At 36.6% G+C, this 14787-nt stretch overlaps 1 protein-coding gene across 2 annotated transcripts in view; it reads left to right on the top strand.

Annotated features, from left to right (window-relative positions):
• Nucleotides 1-14787, top strand: part of LOC124711115 (indole-3-acetaldehyde oxidase-like) — a 253340-nt gene that overhangs the window by 96411 nt on the left and 142142 nt on the right. Inside the window, exons 5-7 of one of the 2 annotated variants that reach the window (XM_047240979.1) lie at nucleotides 5736-5895; nucleotides 10264-10399; nucleotides 10433-10483. In XM_047240979.1, coding sequence (XP_047096935.1) covers nucleotides 5736-5895; nucleotides 10264-10399; nucleotides 10433-10483 — 347 coding nt within the window. Of the gene's footprint in view, nucleotides 1-5735; nucleotides 5896-10263; nucleotides 10484-14787 lie in introns of both variants that reach the window. The other variant, XM_047240978.1, reaches the window with a different exon arrangement.

The following is a 14787-nucleotide window of genomic DNA, read 5'->3' as shown; positions in this document are numbered from 1 at the left end:
ATTTGTAATTAAATTTTTTATGTTTGCTGGAAAATTATTGAAGATGAATGTTCCTGAGTAGTGGACGCCTTTTTGAACTAAAGTAAGTGCTTTTAAGTCTTTGTGCAGATCATTTTTGTTCCTGGTATTGTATGTATGAACTGAGCTGTTTGTTGGAAAAGAGATATATTATTTACTTTTCCATAGATATTGTTGAGGTAGGATAAAGTGTGTGGGAGGTAAGGTAAATTTTTTTTTATTTGGTGATAATTTTATTAACTCTTTGGCTGCTGCAGCCACAGTTCCTATTTGTCATCTTAAGGATGTCTAATCTGGCTACATGAACTGTGTGTATTTAGATGAGCTGCTATCATGTGCTGAATTATACAATTGCCCTGCTCACGCTTTGCTGAATATTTCTGGAGCACTATGAGTGATGTCTCTAGTTACTCAGTTTATGTCACTGCCAAGACAAACTAAATGGAAACACTGTAAAAATTATTGCAATAACGAATTCTTGGCACTGAGATTCCCCAGAAGCAGCTTACTGTAATGTTAAAACTACAGAGATATTAAAATTGCATTTTCACCAAGAAATACATATTTATCAGCATAATTTTACATAATCTTAGTAGGCCCTGATGGCTTTGATATTGTGTTTCCAATTAATTTCAGATGATCACTGTCCCTTCATTGCCACCACATAATGAAACCTGTTAGTCTGCAGCTATTCCTCGCTGTAGTAACTCCAGAAATGAATTAAGCCAAAGAATAGACTCATATTCAACAGTAACAGGGTTGACATTCTTACCTAGCCATCCTGATATACCCTTTTTTCTATGGTTTCCAAAATCACACAAGGCTAATCCAGGGTGGCTCATTTGAAAGCCATGCGGTGTATGTCCTTTCCCATTTTTTTGACCAGTTTGCGAATGTGCTCCATCTTCAGTCACCTTGCACTCAGTGGAATATTTTGTATGAAAAAAGTATATGGCAAACTAAAAAGCAATGAGAGATTAAGGACAATGTCTTTCTGATAAAAATCTTCTTAAATGACTATCATCTTGATTCAGCTACATACAAATTTTTCATCCCATGAAAGAAAGAGAGTTAAATGCTGTAAGCATTCCAATATGGGGGTATGTGTTTCCTCATTTTATGCAAATTGTTACTGCTAAGTAAGGTAAATACCAGTAATGAAAATTGTTACTGCTAAGTAAGGCAAATAAGGAAACAGTTCCAATGACAACAGATGTATTCTTGCCATTTCTCTAACTTGTGTACTATCTGGCTGAAACACTAACTTCTTCTTTGTCAGTCTTTTCATTTATTTTTGAAGCTGTATATTGAAATGTTCCCTGAATGATGCACAGTCAGAATTATGTGTCAACTATTTGCTCATGGAAAATCCATCTGAGAAAGGGTCTGTACCTTCTTTGTTGAAGTTTCAGAGGCATATATACATCATTTTGATATTCACATGGACTCAAGACTGTCTTCTACAGTTTAGATCTCTTTCATCATATAAATCAATACAAGAAGTTGAAATATTCTGCTACATCATTTTTTGGTCAAAACTTGAGAACTGTGGCATGCAGCAAATGCAGAATTTTTTATGTTGAAAGTTTTTGTGAGGAGGTTAGTGCAGTTGTTGAATTGTGTCACTAGTAATATCTACCATCTTCTGCACACTTATTTTGTGATTTTTGTTGTGGATTTCCATCAATAACTTGTTGCTCCTGTAGTAAGATGAGTAAAAACCATTATTCCAATGACTGAATTAGTGTTTTGTCCACTTGTGATTACAAATTACAGGACTCAGTTATGTTAATGTTTCACAGACACTACCTATTTTTCCAGCAGAACACCTAGTAAACTTTGGAGTGGTTCTGAGTGTACTCTACAGAATTCACAAAAGGAACTATGAAAACCTTACTGTTATGCATCATAATTTCAGAAGACTAAATAACAAATTTAACTAACTCCCTATTTGTTTACTTGATGTAGAATGTGAAAAAGAAGCTGGTGTATTATGTCTTTCTGATTACCATAGAAATACAGGACTCCATAAGTTAAATATAGAGAACTATAAATTGACAACCCATTTCAGTAGGGAAAATAAGAGGAAAGGAGGAGTTGCCATGCATGCAAAAATTAAATCCAGTTCAAATGTATTAATACTAGTAGTTTCTCCTTAGAACAACTGAAACCCATTGTTTGTGAATTGCTGCTTTCAAATAGGTCATTCATAATTAGTTCAGTACTTTATTTTTTTATTTATATACACATTCCATAAATTTTTATGCAAATGAAACACTAGGAGTGGAACAACTTATGGAATATATGAATGTAGATTACATAGTATAGTTAATTTACAAAAACAGTTGCAGGGGAATTGAAAACATAAAACTAGAACAAAACAGAAGAATAGTGAAAAGAAGACAACAAGACTGCAGGGTTTAGCACATACTGTGAAGTACATGGCAAAAACACATTTAAATATATGCATAAAAAGTTTATATGTCTGTGTTAAAAAATCCATGTAATAAATATCAAGTTCTACCAAGTAATTACATCTGTATTTTAATTTTAAATAATGCACTGTTACTATGTGGGCCTTTGATGTTATTTGGCAATACTGGAATGCTGTACAACTTCCTGTACCTGAGTTAGGTTTTTGAGAATCAGTGGAGGTCAACCTCCTTTTGTGTATTGTGGTCATTGAGTACCACTTGACACCACAATGACACAATGACTTTGTGCTAGTCACAAAAGAGCAGCACAAGTAGTGCCACTCTAAGGATGCTTTGCATTAAATATATACTGTAACAGTTGTGCATGTTAGTTACCTTTGAGACTGGAGGTGGTAAAATGGAACTGAGTGGTTGGTGTCATTGGCTGGAAGGCCCCTTGCAGGGCAGGTCGGTCATCTTGGTGCAGTTCTTATTACATTCAACGTCACATTGGGTGATTTGCATGCCAGATGGACATGAAATGATGATGAAGACAGCACAGCACCCAGTCCCTGAGTGGAGAAAATCCCCGACCAAGCCGGGAATCGAACCTGGGCCTGTAGGATGGCAATACATTATGCTGATCTGTCAGCTATTGTGGCGGACACTGGAGTAATGAGCTGATGTTAGTCAAGAATGTCTTTAAGGCAACAAAGACACCATCATTAACACCTAAGTGAGTTTGAATGAATTCATGTAACAGGGCTATGAGAAGGGGGATGTTGCTTCTGTGGTACTTCAGAAAGACTTGACAGGAATGTAGCCACTGTACATGATTGCTGGCAGCAGTGGTCACAAGAATGTATGGTCATAAGGAGACTGGCCATGTGGCACTGCTGAGAGGGAAGACCATCATGACTCTGGTGCATCATAACACATCTGCAGCAGCAATTTGAGCAGCAGGTGTTTTCAAGCAGGGTAATGTTTTAAACACACAAACACTCACCCAAGTGCAGCTGTTGTAACCCAACATGATCTAAAGAGTGTCAACATGCTGCCTTGGTGTGCTTGATCACCACATCTGTCACCAGTCAAGCACATATGTGACATCATTGAAAGACAAATACAGTATCATCCACAAACAGCATTTACTGCCCCTGTATTGAATGACCAAGTGTAACAGGCATGGAACTCCATCTTACAAACTGACATCAAGTACCTGTACAACACAATCCATGCACATTTTCATGCTTGCATTCAACATTCTGGTGGTTACATTGGTTGTTAATGTACCAGTATTTCATATTTGCAATGGCTTATCTTGCACTGTTAATACCTTACATATGTCATCTAGACAAATGTATTCCCGAAATTTCATTACTCTACATTAATTATTTCTTGGTGGTGTGAATTTTATCAATAATCACACTCTAAATTCTTATGTGTTTATATTGATAAGAACATGTTTGTGACTTTGACACTGATATCTTGTATGTCATCATATACCTTTTCTATGATCCGAAACTTTTGCCTCATATATAATATCTGTCTTTGATGACAAAAATGTCAAAAAATTGATTTTTCCATTTTAATTCATTAATGTCTAATGGCATTGTACTCTAAGGCAATTTGTCTCAGAGGAAAAATGTGTTTGTAGCACAGAAGAATGTAGTAATGACAATAACTGATGTACAGTTTAGAACTCTTATAAACAGCTCTTTAAACAGTTAAGCATACTGACAACAGCATTACACTACACTTACTTTCTTGTAATGGATGGGTTCACCAGCCATTATGTTAGTGATGAGCTCATCAAGGTCAGGATGTCAACGAACAACTGAAATAGTGTTGACAAACCATATATTCGTTATTCCGAATACAGCAGTGTGTGTGATGTCACTCCAGACAGCTAGTTCTCAGGGCATTGTTAATGCGTGGCTGCTGAGGTAAGTGCTGCTCATCACATGGCTTGCACCTGCAGGCTGGTGGCAGTGGAGGAAGTAGCAGCACCAGCACCAACGACACTGCAAGGCCACTGACCCCTCAAACCGATTCACTGTGTCACCCACATGGCCCAGTGGTCACTACCATTCTGGGGAGTAGATGAACAGGGTGGTTATGAACATGATGAAGATTGCATGCAGAAGGAACAGTGTCCAGTGGTGGAGTCTGCCCACACAATCAGTGCAGACAGCACTGCACAAGTGGGACTGGATGAGCAGCTGCAGAGTGCCAAGTTCCCAGTGTTTGAAACTGCATGTCCACAGGGCTATGACTAGCAGTGCCTAAATCCACAGGAGAAGACATGCGGATCCAAGGAACTCATCAAGCAGTAGACACAAAGACTGCAGGTCATCATAGATCCCACATTGTAGTTAGATGCCAGAAGACTGAAATCACCTGAAAATGAAAAATACTTATAAGATCCTGGCTCATGCTTGTTTGCTACAGCAATGGTTTCTTTCACTCATGTCATAACAGAATCTCAGCTTGAACATGAGGTAAACAGACTATCCACATCACAGAAACTCTGTCCTTATGCTGAGTCAGTACTTCTCTTACTGTGGCCACTAAGCTTAGTGACAGTGGAAGTAACTGCCACATTGCCAGAGTCACAGTTCCTGCCAAATAGCACATCCTACTGAGTAACTTGCTCAGTTGACTTGTCTGGATATTTGCAGCAACTGAGGGCAATGCCTTAATTTTCCTCAGCCATTACATGCACATTATTTTACAGTACAATACTCTTATGAAGTTTGCTATCAACACTCAATCACACTTTCAAAACAACAGTAATATTCATAAATATAATACTAGAAGGAGACATGATTTACACTATCCAAGACTCAGCTGTGTGTAACACAGAAGGAAGTGGGATTCAACTGTAACAAAACTCTGACCACCTGCTGAGTGATGTGAGATTTTAATGAATAGTATAATTAACCCTAAGCACAAACTGAAGTCATCTCTGGTTGACAACTCTGTCTGCTCCGTAAAAGGATTTCTGAATGTGTAGTAGTAGTATGATGTTTGTGTATGTGTGTGTGTTTTTTGAGAGAATGAGAGACATGGAATTTAATAACAGAGCTACATATAAAATGCTATATGCATGTCTGCAAGCATGTATTTTAAAAAGAAATGGTCAGAATGTTGCCATATTTTCCTCTGAGAAGATGTTGGCGTACTATAATTGTATAACTGTCTTGTTCCATATCATAGGGAGATGCCTTGATTATGATCCATGGAACATGCAGAGAACTAACAAATTTATCCTCATGTATTTTCATAGTGTTACCTGAACAGTCTGTTGCAGAGGGGAAAAGACATTTCAATGGCAGATGTTGAAAATTCTTTTGGTGGAAATATTTGCCGCTGCACTGGGTATCGCCCAATACTTGATGCATTTAAGTCTCTTTCCTCTGATGCTTCAACAGAACTTAAAGGCAAATATCCAGATATTGAGGTATATTAACATATTTCTCTAGCTCATAGCTAACCTGTTATTTTAAGTACATTGTCATACCTAGTGCTTTCCTTAACAAAAATATTATTATTTCCAGGTTCCAGGTATCAACATATCTTTTGCAAATATTCTTAGGCTTTATAAAGTGTCATTATAATACATTACACAAATTTCTGTAGAAAGATTTAATGTCAGTTTAAGACACCTTTGAAATGGGTGGATTCCATGTAGTGATGTAAGTTCTCTTACTCTCATGCTGTATACTCTGCTGATGCACATTCATTACCAAGCTGCACTATTACATCTGTTAGAGTTATGATTATGCAAGCAGCAGAAAATTATGAAAACCATATTGTCCTTCACACTTATATAATATAAAAAAATCATAAAATCTCATACTGAGAAAGAACTATTATTACTCTGAAAAAGTCCGTGCAGTTACATTACGTGATGAAATGGGGATGTACTAATTAATCTGTGAAGGAGTATATTCCACAAGAATTCAATTTGGATAATTCTGTGAAATAAGTTGGCTAACCACACGGGGCACATTAAAAAATTATTTAAGAAGGTCTGCAATAACGTACTAAAACTAGAAATGTTTTTATACCATTCATAGTACCTTAGTCACAGTACTTCAGCTGTATTTAATAAATATATTGCAATTTATCCAACCTGTTGTCAAATATTTAATGATATATTTTGTGATGTGTTACATCCAGTAAAAATGATTAAATTCATTTTTCAACATTTGGTGTACAATGTATGTTCTCTAGGTACTCACCTTGGGAAAAAACCCTTGTACATGTAACAGTCATGAAATTTTCAGTAGCATATTCACTATGCACAGGTTACTCAGATGTATGCAGAGAAACTGTTAAAGCAACCAGGAATTAGCTGGGGCTAACAGTTTAGCCAACAGAATGAAATACCTACAAGTTACAGTAAAATTAGAAGCTAGGGTCATGAGCTACGGAATGAGATACTATTATTATTAGACACAATTAAATGATCATTAATGAAAATTCATTGTCAGCCTGAACTTTAAAAATAAAATTAAATAAAAAAATGGTATTAAAAAAGGAAAGTATAAGACGTATTAAAAAAGTAGTTTTCAAAAAGTGAACAGAGACTGCAAAGATCATACAAGCATTTCACAGATTTTGTTCCAGCATCTCCCATGGCCTTCAAAAGTATCAAAAACTTTAGAGAATTTGAAGAAAGTTTTGAAGGAATGGAATTTTATGGCAACAACCCTTTAATAATGAATTCATTTCAGGATTATAAATTCAGTCTACATACATTTCGGTTGTAATCTCATTTGAGATATAAGTGACATAATGAAGATTAACAACAGAGCTTGCTGTAAGTTCTCTTGCATATGATTTCTAACTTAAATAAATACATGAATGATAATAGATAAGTTTTCCAGAAAGATAAACCTATTTATAAATAATCAGTGAATTAAATAAAGTAAAACACAATAACAATTTTATCTGACCAAAAGATGATGACAACTGCTTTTAAGTGGAAAGTTTGTTGAACAGAGGTTATAGGCCACCTTATAAATCTGTTTATTCCATATGAATTTCAGAATGCCAGCAGATTTTACAAATGTCATTTCAGCCAGTGTGTGAGCAACAAAATGTAAACTGTAGGCCATTAATATTGCAACACCAGAAAGGATAGCAAATAAGGAAATGTTACTTATTGTGCATAAACACTACAGCAGAGTATATACATATGATTACATTTTTACATGATGTGCAGGGTGCAAAATATACCACACAAAGCTGTTACCTCCAGCAGGAACAATGGTGCTAACTTTCTTGGGAACTGAGCTGACCTGAACTTGGATGGCAGATACCAGTTCAATGTTCTATGTTGTTTTGCTGTGTGCCAGAATAAATCAAGTGTAGTGGCTGCTGAGTGATGGTGTGCCATTCTCTCAACAAACCATGACCAAATGTTTTCAGTGTGTGAGAGATAATGAAGGATGTGCAGGTCACAGCAACAGTTGAATACCTTCTGTATTGAGTTAGGTTACAACACCATGGACAACATGCAGCCTTGCATTATCGTATTGAATTATAATATAACAGGAACCTTGAAGACAGGGCACAGTCACCAGCCTTGAAACATCAGAAATATAATGGCTGCTGTTGAAATTACCAGCCATGTGGTCCAAGGGTGATTGTGCTGTGTATCCAAATCACCTAATACCATCACACCAGAAGCTGCACTTGAAGGAGATAATGAATTCAATCGGGCAATGTTCAGTCCCCTTGGAGTCTCCATACCTACATAGAGCTAGAACCCATCAGAAAAGATGGCACGTTGCCACTCCTGTGTCTAGTATTGTCACTGGTCGCACCACTGTCAGCATGTCTCTCTCTGCTGCCATGTTGATGGAAGCCGCAATAGTGGCCATCGTGCTTACAATCTGAGATGTTCTGGAAATCATTGAACTGTCAGTCTTGCTGTAAAAAAGCCTGTTTCCTGGCTCAAGGTGTTTGGCATGACTGTATGATTGAGCAAGATCAAGTGAATAGTATATGTGGTCTCACAGATCACTAAGATCCTACATGATGTTGAGTATGTCCATTCCAAATCCATTGAGTATGTGCTCACATGACAGTCATGGGGTGCCAACCTGAATGATCAGCAATATTGTGGAATGATAAACTGAAGACTTGATAGATAATAATTATAGCATTGTTGAAGTTTGACACATTTCTCCTTCTTATACAAGGTATCACATAATTTTCTTCAAAAGCAATCAGTATTAATATGAGAGTCATTCAATAAGTAATGCCCACATTGTTTTAAGAAGCCATTAATATACATAGATAAACATCCTTGTTGGTGGTTCACATTTGATGTTTTTTGTGTGTGTCAGCGAAGTTTCGAACCATCCTAGCAGATGGCAGAGCCATAGTACAGTGACAAAATTGTATCTACATGTGACTCACATTACCAGCAGTGTGCTGTTATTGAACTCTTTTGTGCAGGAAAAGAAACACTGGTGAACATCCATAAACATTTGTGTGCAATGTATTGTGATTTTGCAGTTGATAGGAGTACAGTTGGGCAACAAGGAAAGAAAGTTATAGCCTCAGGAAATGCAGAAACAGAGCTCCACGATCAGCCATGCTCGGGACATCCTCTCACAGCCACTGCTCCAGACATGCTGAATTATTTGTACCAACCATCTCTTTAGTCCGCTTAAAGATTCTCTATGGGGAATGCACTTTGAAGATGATGAGGGTGTGAGTCATTCAGTGAAAACATGGCTACACCTACAGGACAAGAGCTTTCTGTGTCATCCACAATCATTGGTCAGAGGCTAGCAGCAGGTGGACTGGGAAATTACTGTCCCATGCTAGGCTGCCATTAGTGCCACAACACAAATGGGTGCATTTGGAATGTTCCTGAAACTAGGAATCATGTTCTGCCAATGAATGACATTGTATGAGGTTAACAATAAACTGCAGTTCTGCACTACCACAGAAGACCATAGTTAATGATATGGTGGTTACATGGGGAGAGGTCCCAATGTTCTGGAGACAGTGGTGTTACTCCTAGTATCATGGAGTGGGGAATCATCAGGTATGACTTCTTGTCATGGCTGGCTGTGATAAGGGAACTCATGGCATAACGGTATGTCACAAACATACTGTGTCCTCATGGTTACCTTTCATGTGACAGTATTGTGGTGCCATGTTTTACAGGATGTTGTTGATCCACACATGGCACATGTCTCTGAAAATTGTCTGTGTGTATATTGAGGTACTCCAACGCCCAACAAGATCCACAGACTGTCCCGAATGGAACATGTATGGAAACAATCTGGATGTCAGCCCTGTCCCAGTGCCTATATCAAGAATATTGAGGACCAGTTACAACAGATGTGGCTAAGCTTGGCTAAGCTTGGCTTAAGAGAGGATACAACAGCTTTATGACAGCCATCCCAACTGAAGCAGTGCATTTGTCCAGGCCAGAGGTGATGCAACATCATGTCAACAAGTCTCATACTGCAAAGTTCTTTGTGAAATTGATTTGTTTTTATAATCACCTAAATAATGTTACATTCTCTCTCAATCCTCCCCCTTCCAGTTCTTCACTTTTTTGTTAGGAAAAGTACTTCCCCAGTGATAGCATATCAGTTACTGTCAGATTCATTTTAGTAAAGCCCCTCCTGCAGAGAAAATGATATTTTATTGTCTAATGAAATTTTGATATAATTATACTAGTAATTTTTATTTCAAATGTTTTAAAATACACTGTAGAATATAGCAATATTATTAGGCTAAGTACTAAATCAGCAGTAGTTAAAATATTCCATGATAAACACTGTATTTGTTTCAGGATATAACTCAAAAGATTTGTGCAAAAAATGGGAAACCATGTAATGAAAAATGTGCCAATGATAGTGACACATGCAGTCAACAGAATGTGCTCTCGCCACTACATTTGGAAACACAGTCTTCAGAATGGTTTAGAGTTGATAAAATTGATGATATTTTCAATATTCTAGCAACAAAATCTGATAAAAAATACATGCTTGTAGCGGGCAACACAGCTCATGGTTAGTATTGAAGAAACCCTTCCATACATTTTATTTTTTGTCTGCAATCTCATCCATAAGTTTTTACTTGCAGCACTCAGCTGTTTGAAGCCCACTTGTCTTTCTAATATGAGGACAAATAAATTTCTTTATATTGGATAATCTTGCACATTTGCAAAACTTTTTTTGTATCTCATTTAGTGAAGGATAAATGATATCCAAAATTTATCATTAAGGTTTCCCCATTATCATTACAGTATAAATACACTGTTTTGGAAGTTTCAAGATGGCTCAGAGGTATTCAGATTCCCTGATACAAATATGAGTATTCTAATGGAAAGTCTGTGGTGGAATATAAGTAATGGAAGGAGTAAATGTAAGAACATATCTATCATAACGTCTGTTCAAAAAGCATCAACCGTTGGTTGGCAGAAATATATTTATTGATTTGGAGATACAGAACCCTAATCCTCTTGAAACTGGTCACTGTAGTAATGCACACATTTCTCCCAGCATGTCTGCCATTGCTGGAAACACTCCTGAAACTTATTTTTTGGAGTTTGATTGGCCAGGTAGTCATGTTTTGTATGATGTCTTCTCTTGACTCTAACAGTGTTCCTCTCAGGGAAATTTTCAGCTTTGCAAAGAGCCAAAAGTCACCCAGAGGCATTTCAGCGGACTAGGGAGCCTGACTAACTGCAAGAACGTTGTGTTTGTTGAGGAAAGTCTAAATAAGATGTCCAGAATGGGTGTGTGCATTATGATGATGGAGCTACCAAATTTTTCTACCCACAGATATTGTCGTTTGCATTACACAACATCATGAATGTTATGGTTTGGCCTTGTGATTGCACTGTCCCTGAAGTTAAAGAAGATGGTCAATATGATGGTGACATTGCAGCAAATCTGCCATTCATTTTTTGGCTTTGAGGACATCAGCTATTTCCACTGTGATGACTGTCTCTTGGTTCCTGGCTCACATGCTGTTAGAAGAGTTTCAAGCTTTAAAATATAAATATGACAAATACTACTGATAGTAGGTCTTGGGTTAACAAATGTCAAAAACCTAGTTATTGAAAAAAATAATTTGAAAAAAGATGATCACATTGTAATTATAGGCAGCACAAATAACATCTACAAAAATGAGAGCATGACAGCACTCGGAACTTACAGGAAGTTATTACCTAAACTGTACAACACAAATTTCACCTTAATAAACATACTAGTATGGCATGATCTCCCCTAGTGGTTGTGTGTGAACAGAGAAATTGAGCACTACAGCTCTGAACTACAGAAGCTGTATAAAAAATTAAATCATGTGCATGTACTAGATATGAGCAAAATTAAGCATGAAGAACATGCCAGACATGGACCCCATTTAAACAGAAATGTAAGGCACAAGTTAGAGAACCAGGTAGTGGAACTTTGTAGCAAACAGCGTAAAACCAGGGAGTTATTCACAAGAAGCAACACGACGGTGTGGAATTAAGCAACACCAGCCAGTCAAAAGCAATAACCAACTCATCACCAACAATCTGTCAAACTCCATCACTAATGAAAAGTGACAGGTGTGGAAGAGTGACAAATTTTTATGGGATCAGTGCAACAAGAAACATGGCAAGACTTTGGTCAATTTGTAAGTAATGAGCACACAAGCAGAGCCTATAAAAGGGAGCCTGTCAGTAAATCAAGTACCAATCCTTATGTATTGAGAGACATTAATTTAACCCCCAAATATGATAGCTTAAAATCTATTATGAATGATAAATTATGTATATTCAACCAAAATATCAGGAGCCCAAGAGATAAAAGTGGAGGTTTTGGCTCTTAACATAAATGAAAATTACTCCCTAGCCTAAATCCATTTATTGTGTTTCATGGAGCAGCAGGTAAAGTCTGCCATGCTGATGCCTCAGTTAGAGGGTTATGTCCTAGCTGATAGTTACTGTCGAGCAAATAGAGAGAAAGGTGGTGCTGCAGTATATGTCAAAGTGGGTATAGCTCATAAATCACTTAACTTAAATATGCATTGTGAAGATTTTCATTTTGAAGCCTGTGAATCTCAGATTTTCGCAGATAATATGTCTGTTATAGTGGTGACAATATATAGGGTTCCTGCAGGGATAATTTGTGTCTTCTTAAAACAGCTTGAATCAGTTTCGTTAAAAATATATTCAAAGGTGAAGTATTTAGTAATTCTGGGTAACTTAAATGTAAACTTACTTACAGGCCACTCCAATAGAAGAGAAGTAAAATATTTGTTACTAGCTTTTAATCTAACTCTAGTAGTTGAATTTTCCACCCAAGTGACAGATGCTAGTGTAAGTCTTATTGAAAACATCTTTATTGATAAGTTTAGCAGTAGTCACAGTGCTGTAAGTGAAATTCTCAATGGTCTGACTGGCCATGATGGGCAGTTGCTTACTGTTAATAGCATATGTTTCAGCTTTAAATGTAAACCAGTTATTAGGTGTTCCAGAACAATATTAATACATTTCAATAAGCTCTTGCAGCAGATTGCCTGGAACCCAATGTATAAAGAAAGAAATATTAATGTTAAATTCAACCTATTCACATATGAATTCATGTTCCTTTTTGAAGCAGTATTTCACAAAATAATTGTAAAAATGAATCTCCAGGCTTGCAAAATGAAACTGTGGATTACAAAAGGGATAAAAATTTCATGTAAGACAACAAGAGATTTATATACATCACAAGGAGGTTCTGATGAGCCGGCTGAAAAGAACATTACAGATCATATTGTAAAATACTGAAAAGAGTTATAAAGTGCTCTAAAACATTACATATTAAATCTGAAATAGACAACTCAAACAATAAAATTAAAACCAACTGGAGTGCTATATAAAGGGAGCTGGGGAAAAATATGACAGTGTTTCTAACATAGAAATAAGACATATTGGTGGTTTGATTAAAGATACTGATGCAGTTGAAAGTGTCCTTAATGAGCACCTTCTAACAGCTTCCCAGAAAACTGGTTGTAAGGACTCAGTCAATGAGGCTACGGATCTCCTGAAAGAACCTGGATTGTGCAAAATAAATCTAGTGCGTATAGCCCTAGTCTTTGTCAGTGAGGTAAAAGGATCCTCACTAAAATGCAAACCTAAAAGTCATCTGGATCTCATAATGTTTCCTCTAAGGTACTTAAACATTCTCATAATGGCATTTGTGTAATACTTTGTCATATATTTAATGAGTACCTTCAACAAGGTATCACCCCAGACAGAATAAAGTATGCAGATGTGAAACCACTATTCAAGAAAGGGGATAAATCTGACACTTCTAACTACTGCCCGATTTCCCTTTTGAGAAGTTTCTCCAAAGTCCTTAAGAAACTTATACATAAGAGAATTGTGGAGCACTGGAAAATCCATTATCAGTTCAGATTCCAAGCAGGCCTGTCAACTGATGAAGATAGATTTGCATTTATCAATAATGTTTTAGAAGCACTGAACAATAGATTAGCTTCAGTTTGTATATTTTGTGATTTAACCAAGGCATTCAAGTGTGTGAACCATGAAATCCTTCTTTCAAAAGCTGGCTATTATGGTTTAAATGACACTATGAGGAATGTGGCTTCGATCATACTTAACTGATAGAAAGCACAGAGGATCACTTAGTCATGGAGATGGCACAATAACCTCATCTGGTTGGGGAATAGTAAGTACAGGAATGCCACAAGGTTCTGTGAAGAACCACTGTTCTTTCTTATTTTTGTTAATGACTTTCCACACTTTGCAAAAGCTACTACCAAATTTACTGTCTGCAGATGACACATCGCTTTTAGTTGGAAAAAAAAAAAAGAAGAAAAACTGCCTGACAGTGATATTGCAACATTTGACAACTTTGTGTTCAATAATCTCCATAAATGGTTCGCCTGCAAAGGCCTGACTTTAATTTTTTTTTTTTTTTAAAAAAGAAAAGTACATTCATTTACATGGGTCTCAGAAAGTGCAGGAGGACATAAGTCAAAGCTGTAATAATCAAGATGTACATCAAGTATATTCTCCTAAATTTTTAGGCCTATACATCAACAATAAATTGAATTGGTTGTGCCATATTCGGAACTTGACAAAAAGACTTACTCTGTACGCATTATAGCAGCGACTGCAAATACTGATGCTGTTAAGGCTGCTTATTTTGGCTATTTTCATTTGATGTCATAAGGCAAAATGTTTTGGGGAAATCAACCAATGAAAATAAAGTATTTGTCACTCAGAAAAGGGCAATTGGAATTTTAAGTGGAGTGAGTAGAAATCATTCACACAGAAATCTTTTTAAAACACACAAAATATTAACAGTGATAT

Source organism: Schistocerca piceifrons, chromosome 8 (genome assembly GCF_021461385.2).
Source record: "Schistocerca piceifrons isolate TAMUIC-IGC-003096 chromosome 8, iqSchPice1.1, whole genome shotgun sequence".
Taxonomy (NCBI): domain Eukaryota; kingdom Metazoa; phylum Arthropoda; class Insecta; order Orthoptera; family Acrididae; genus Schistocerca; species Schistocerca piceifrons.
Note: the sequence above shows the minus strand (reverse complement) of the source record. Positions and strands in the feature narration are given on the sequence as shown.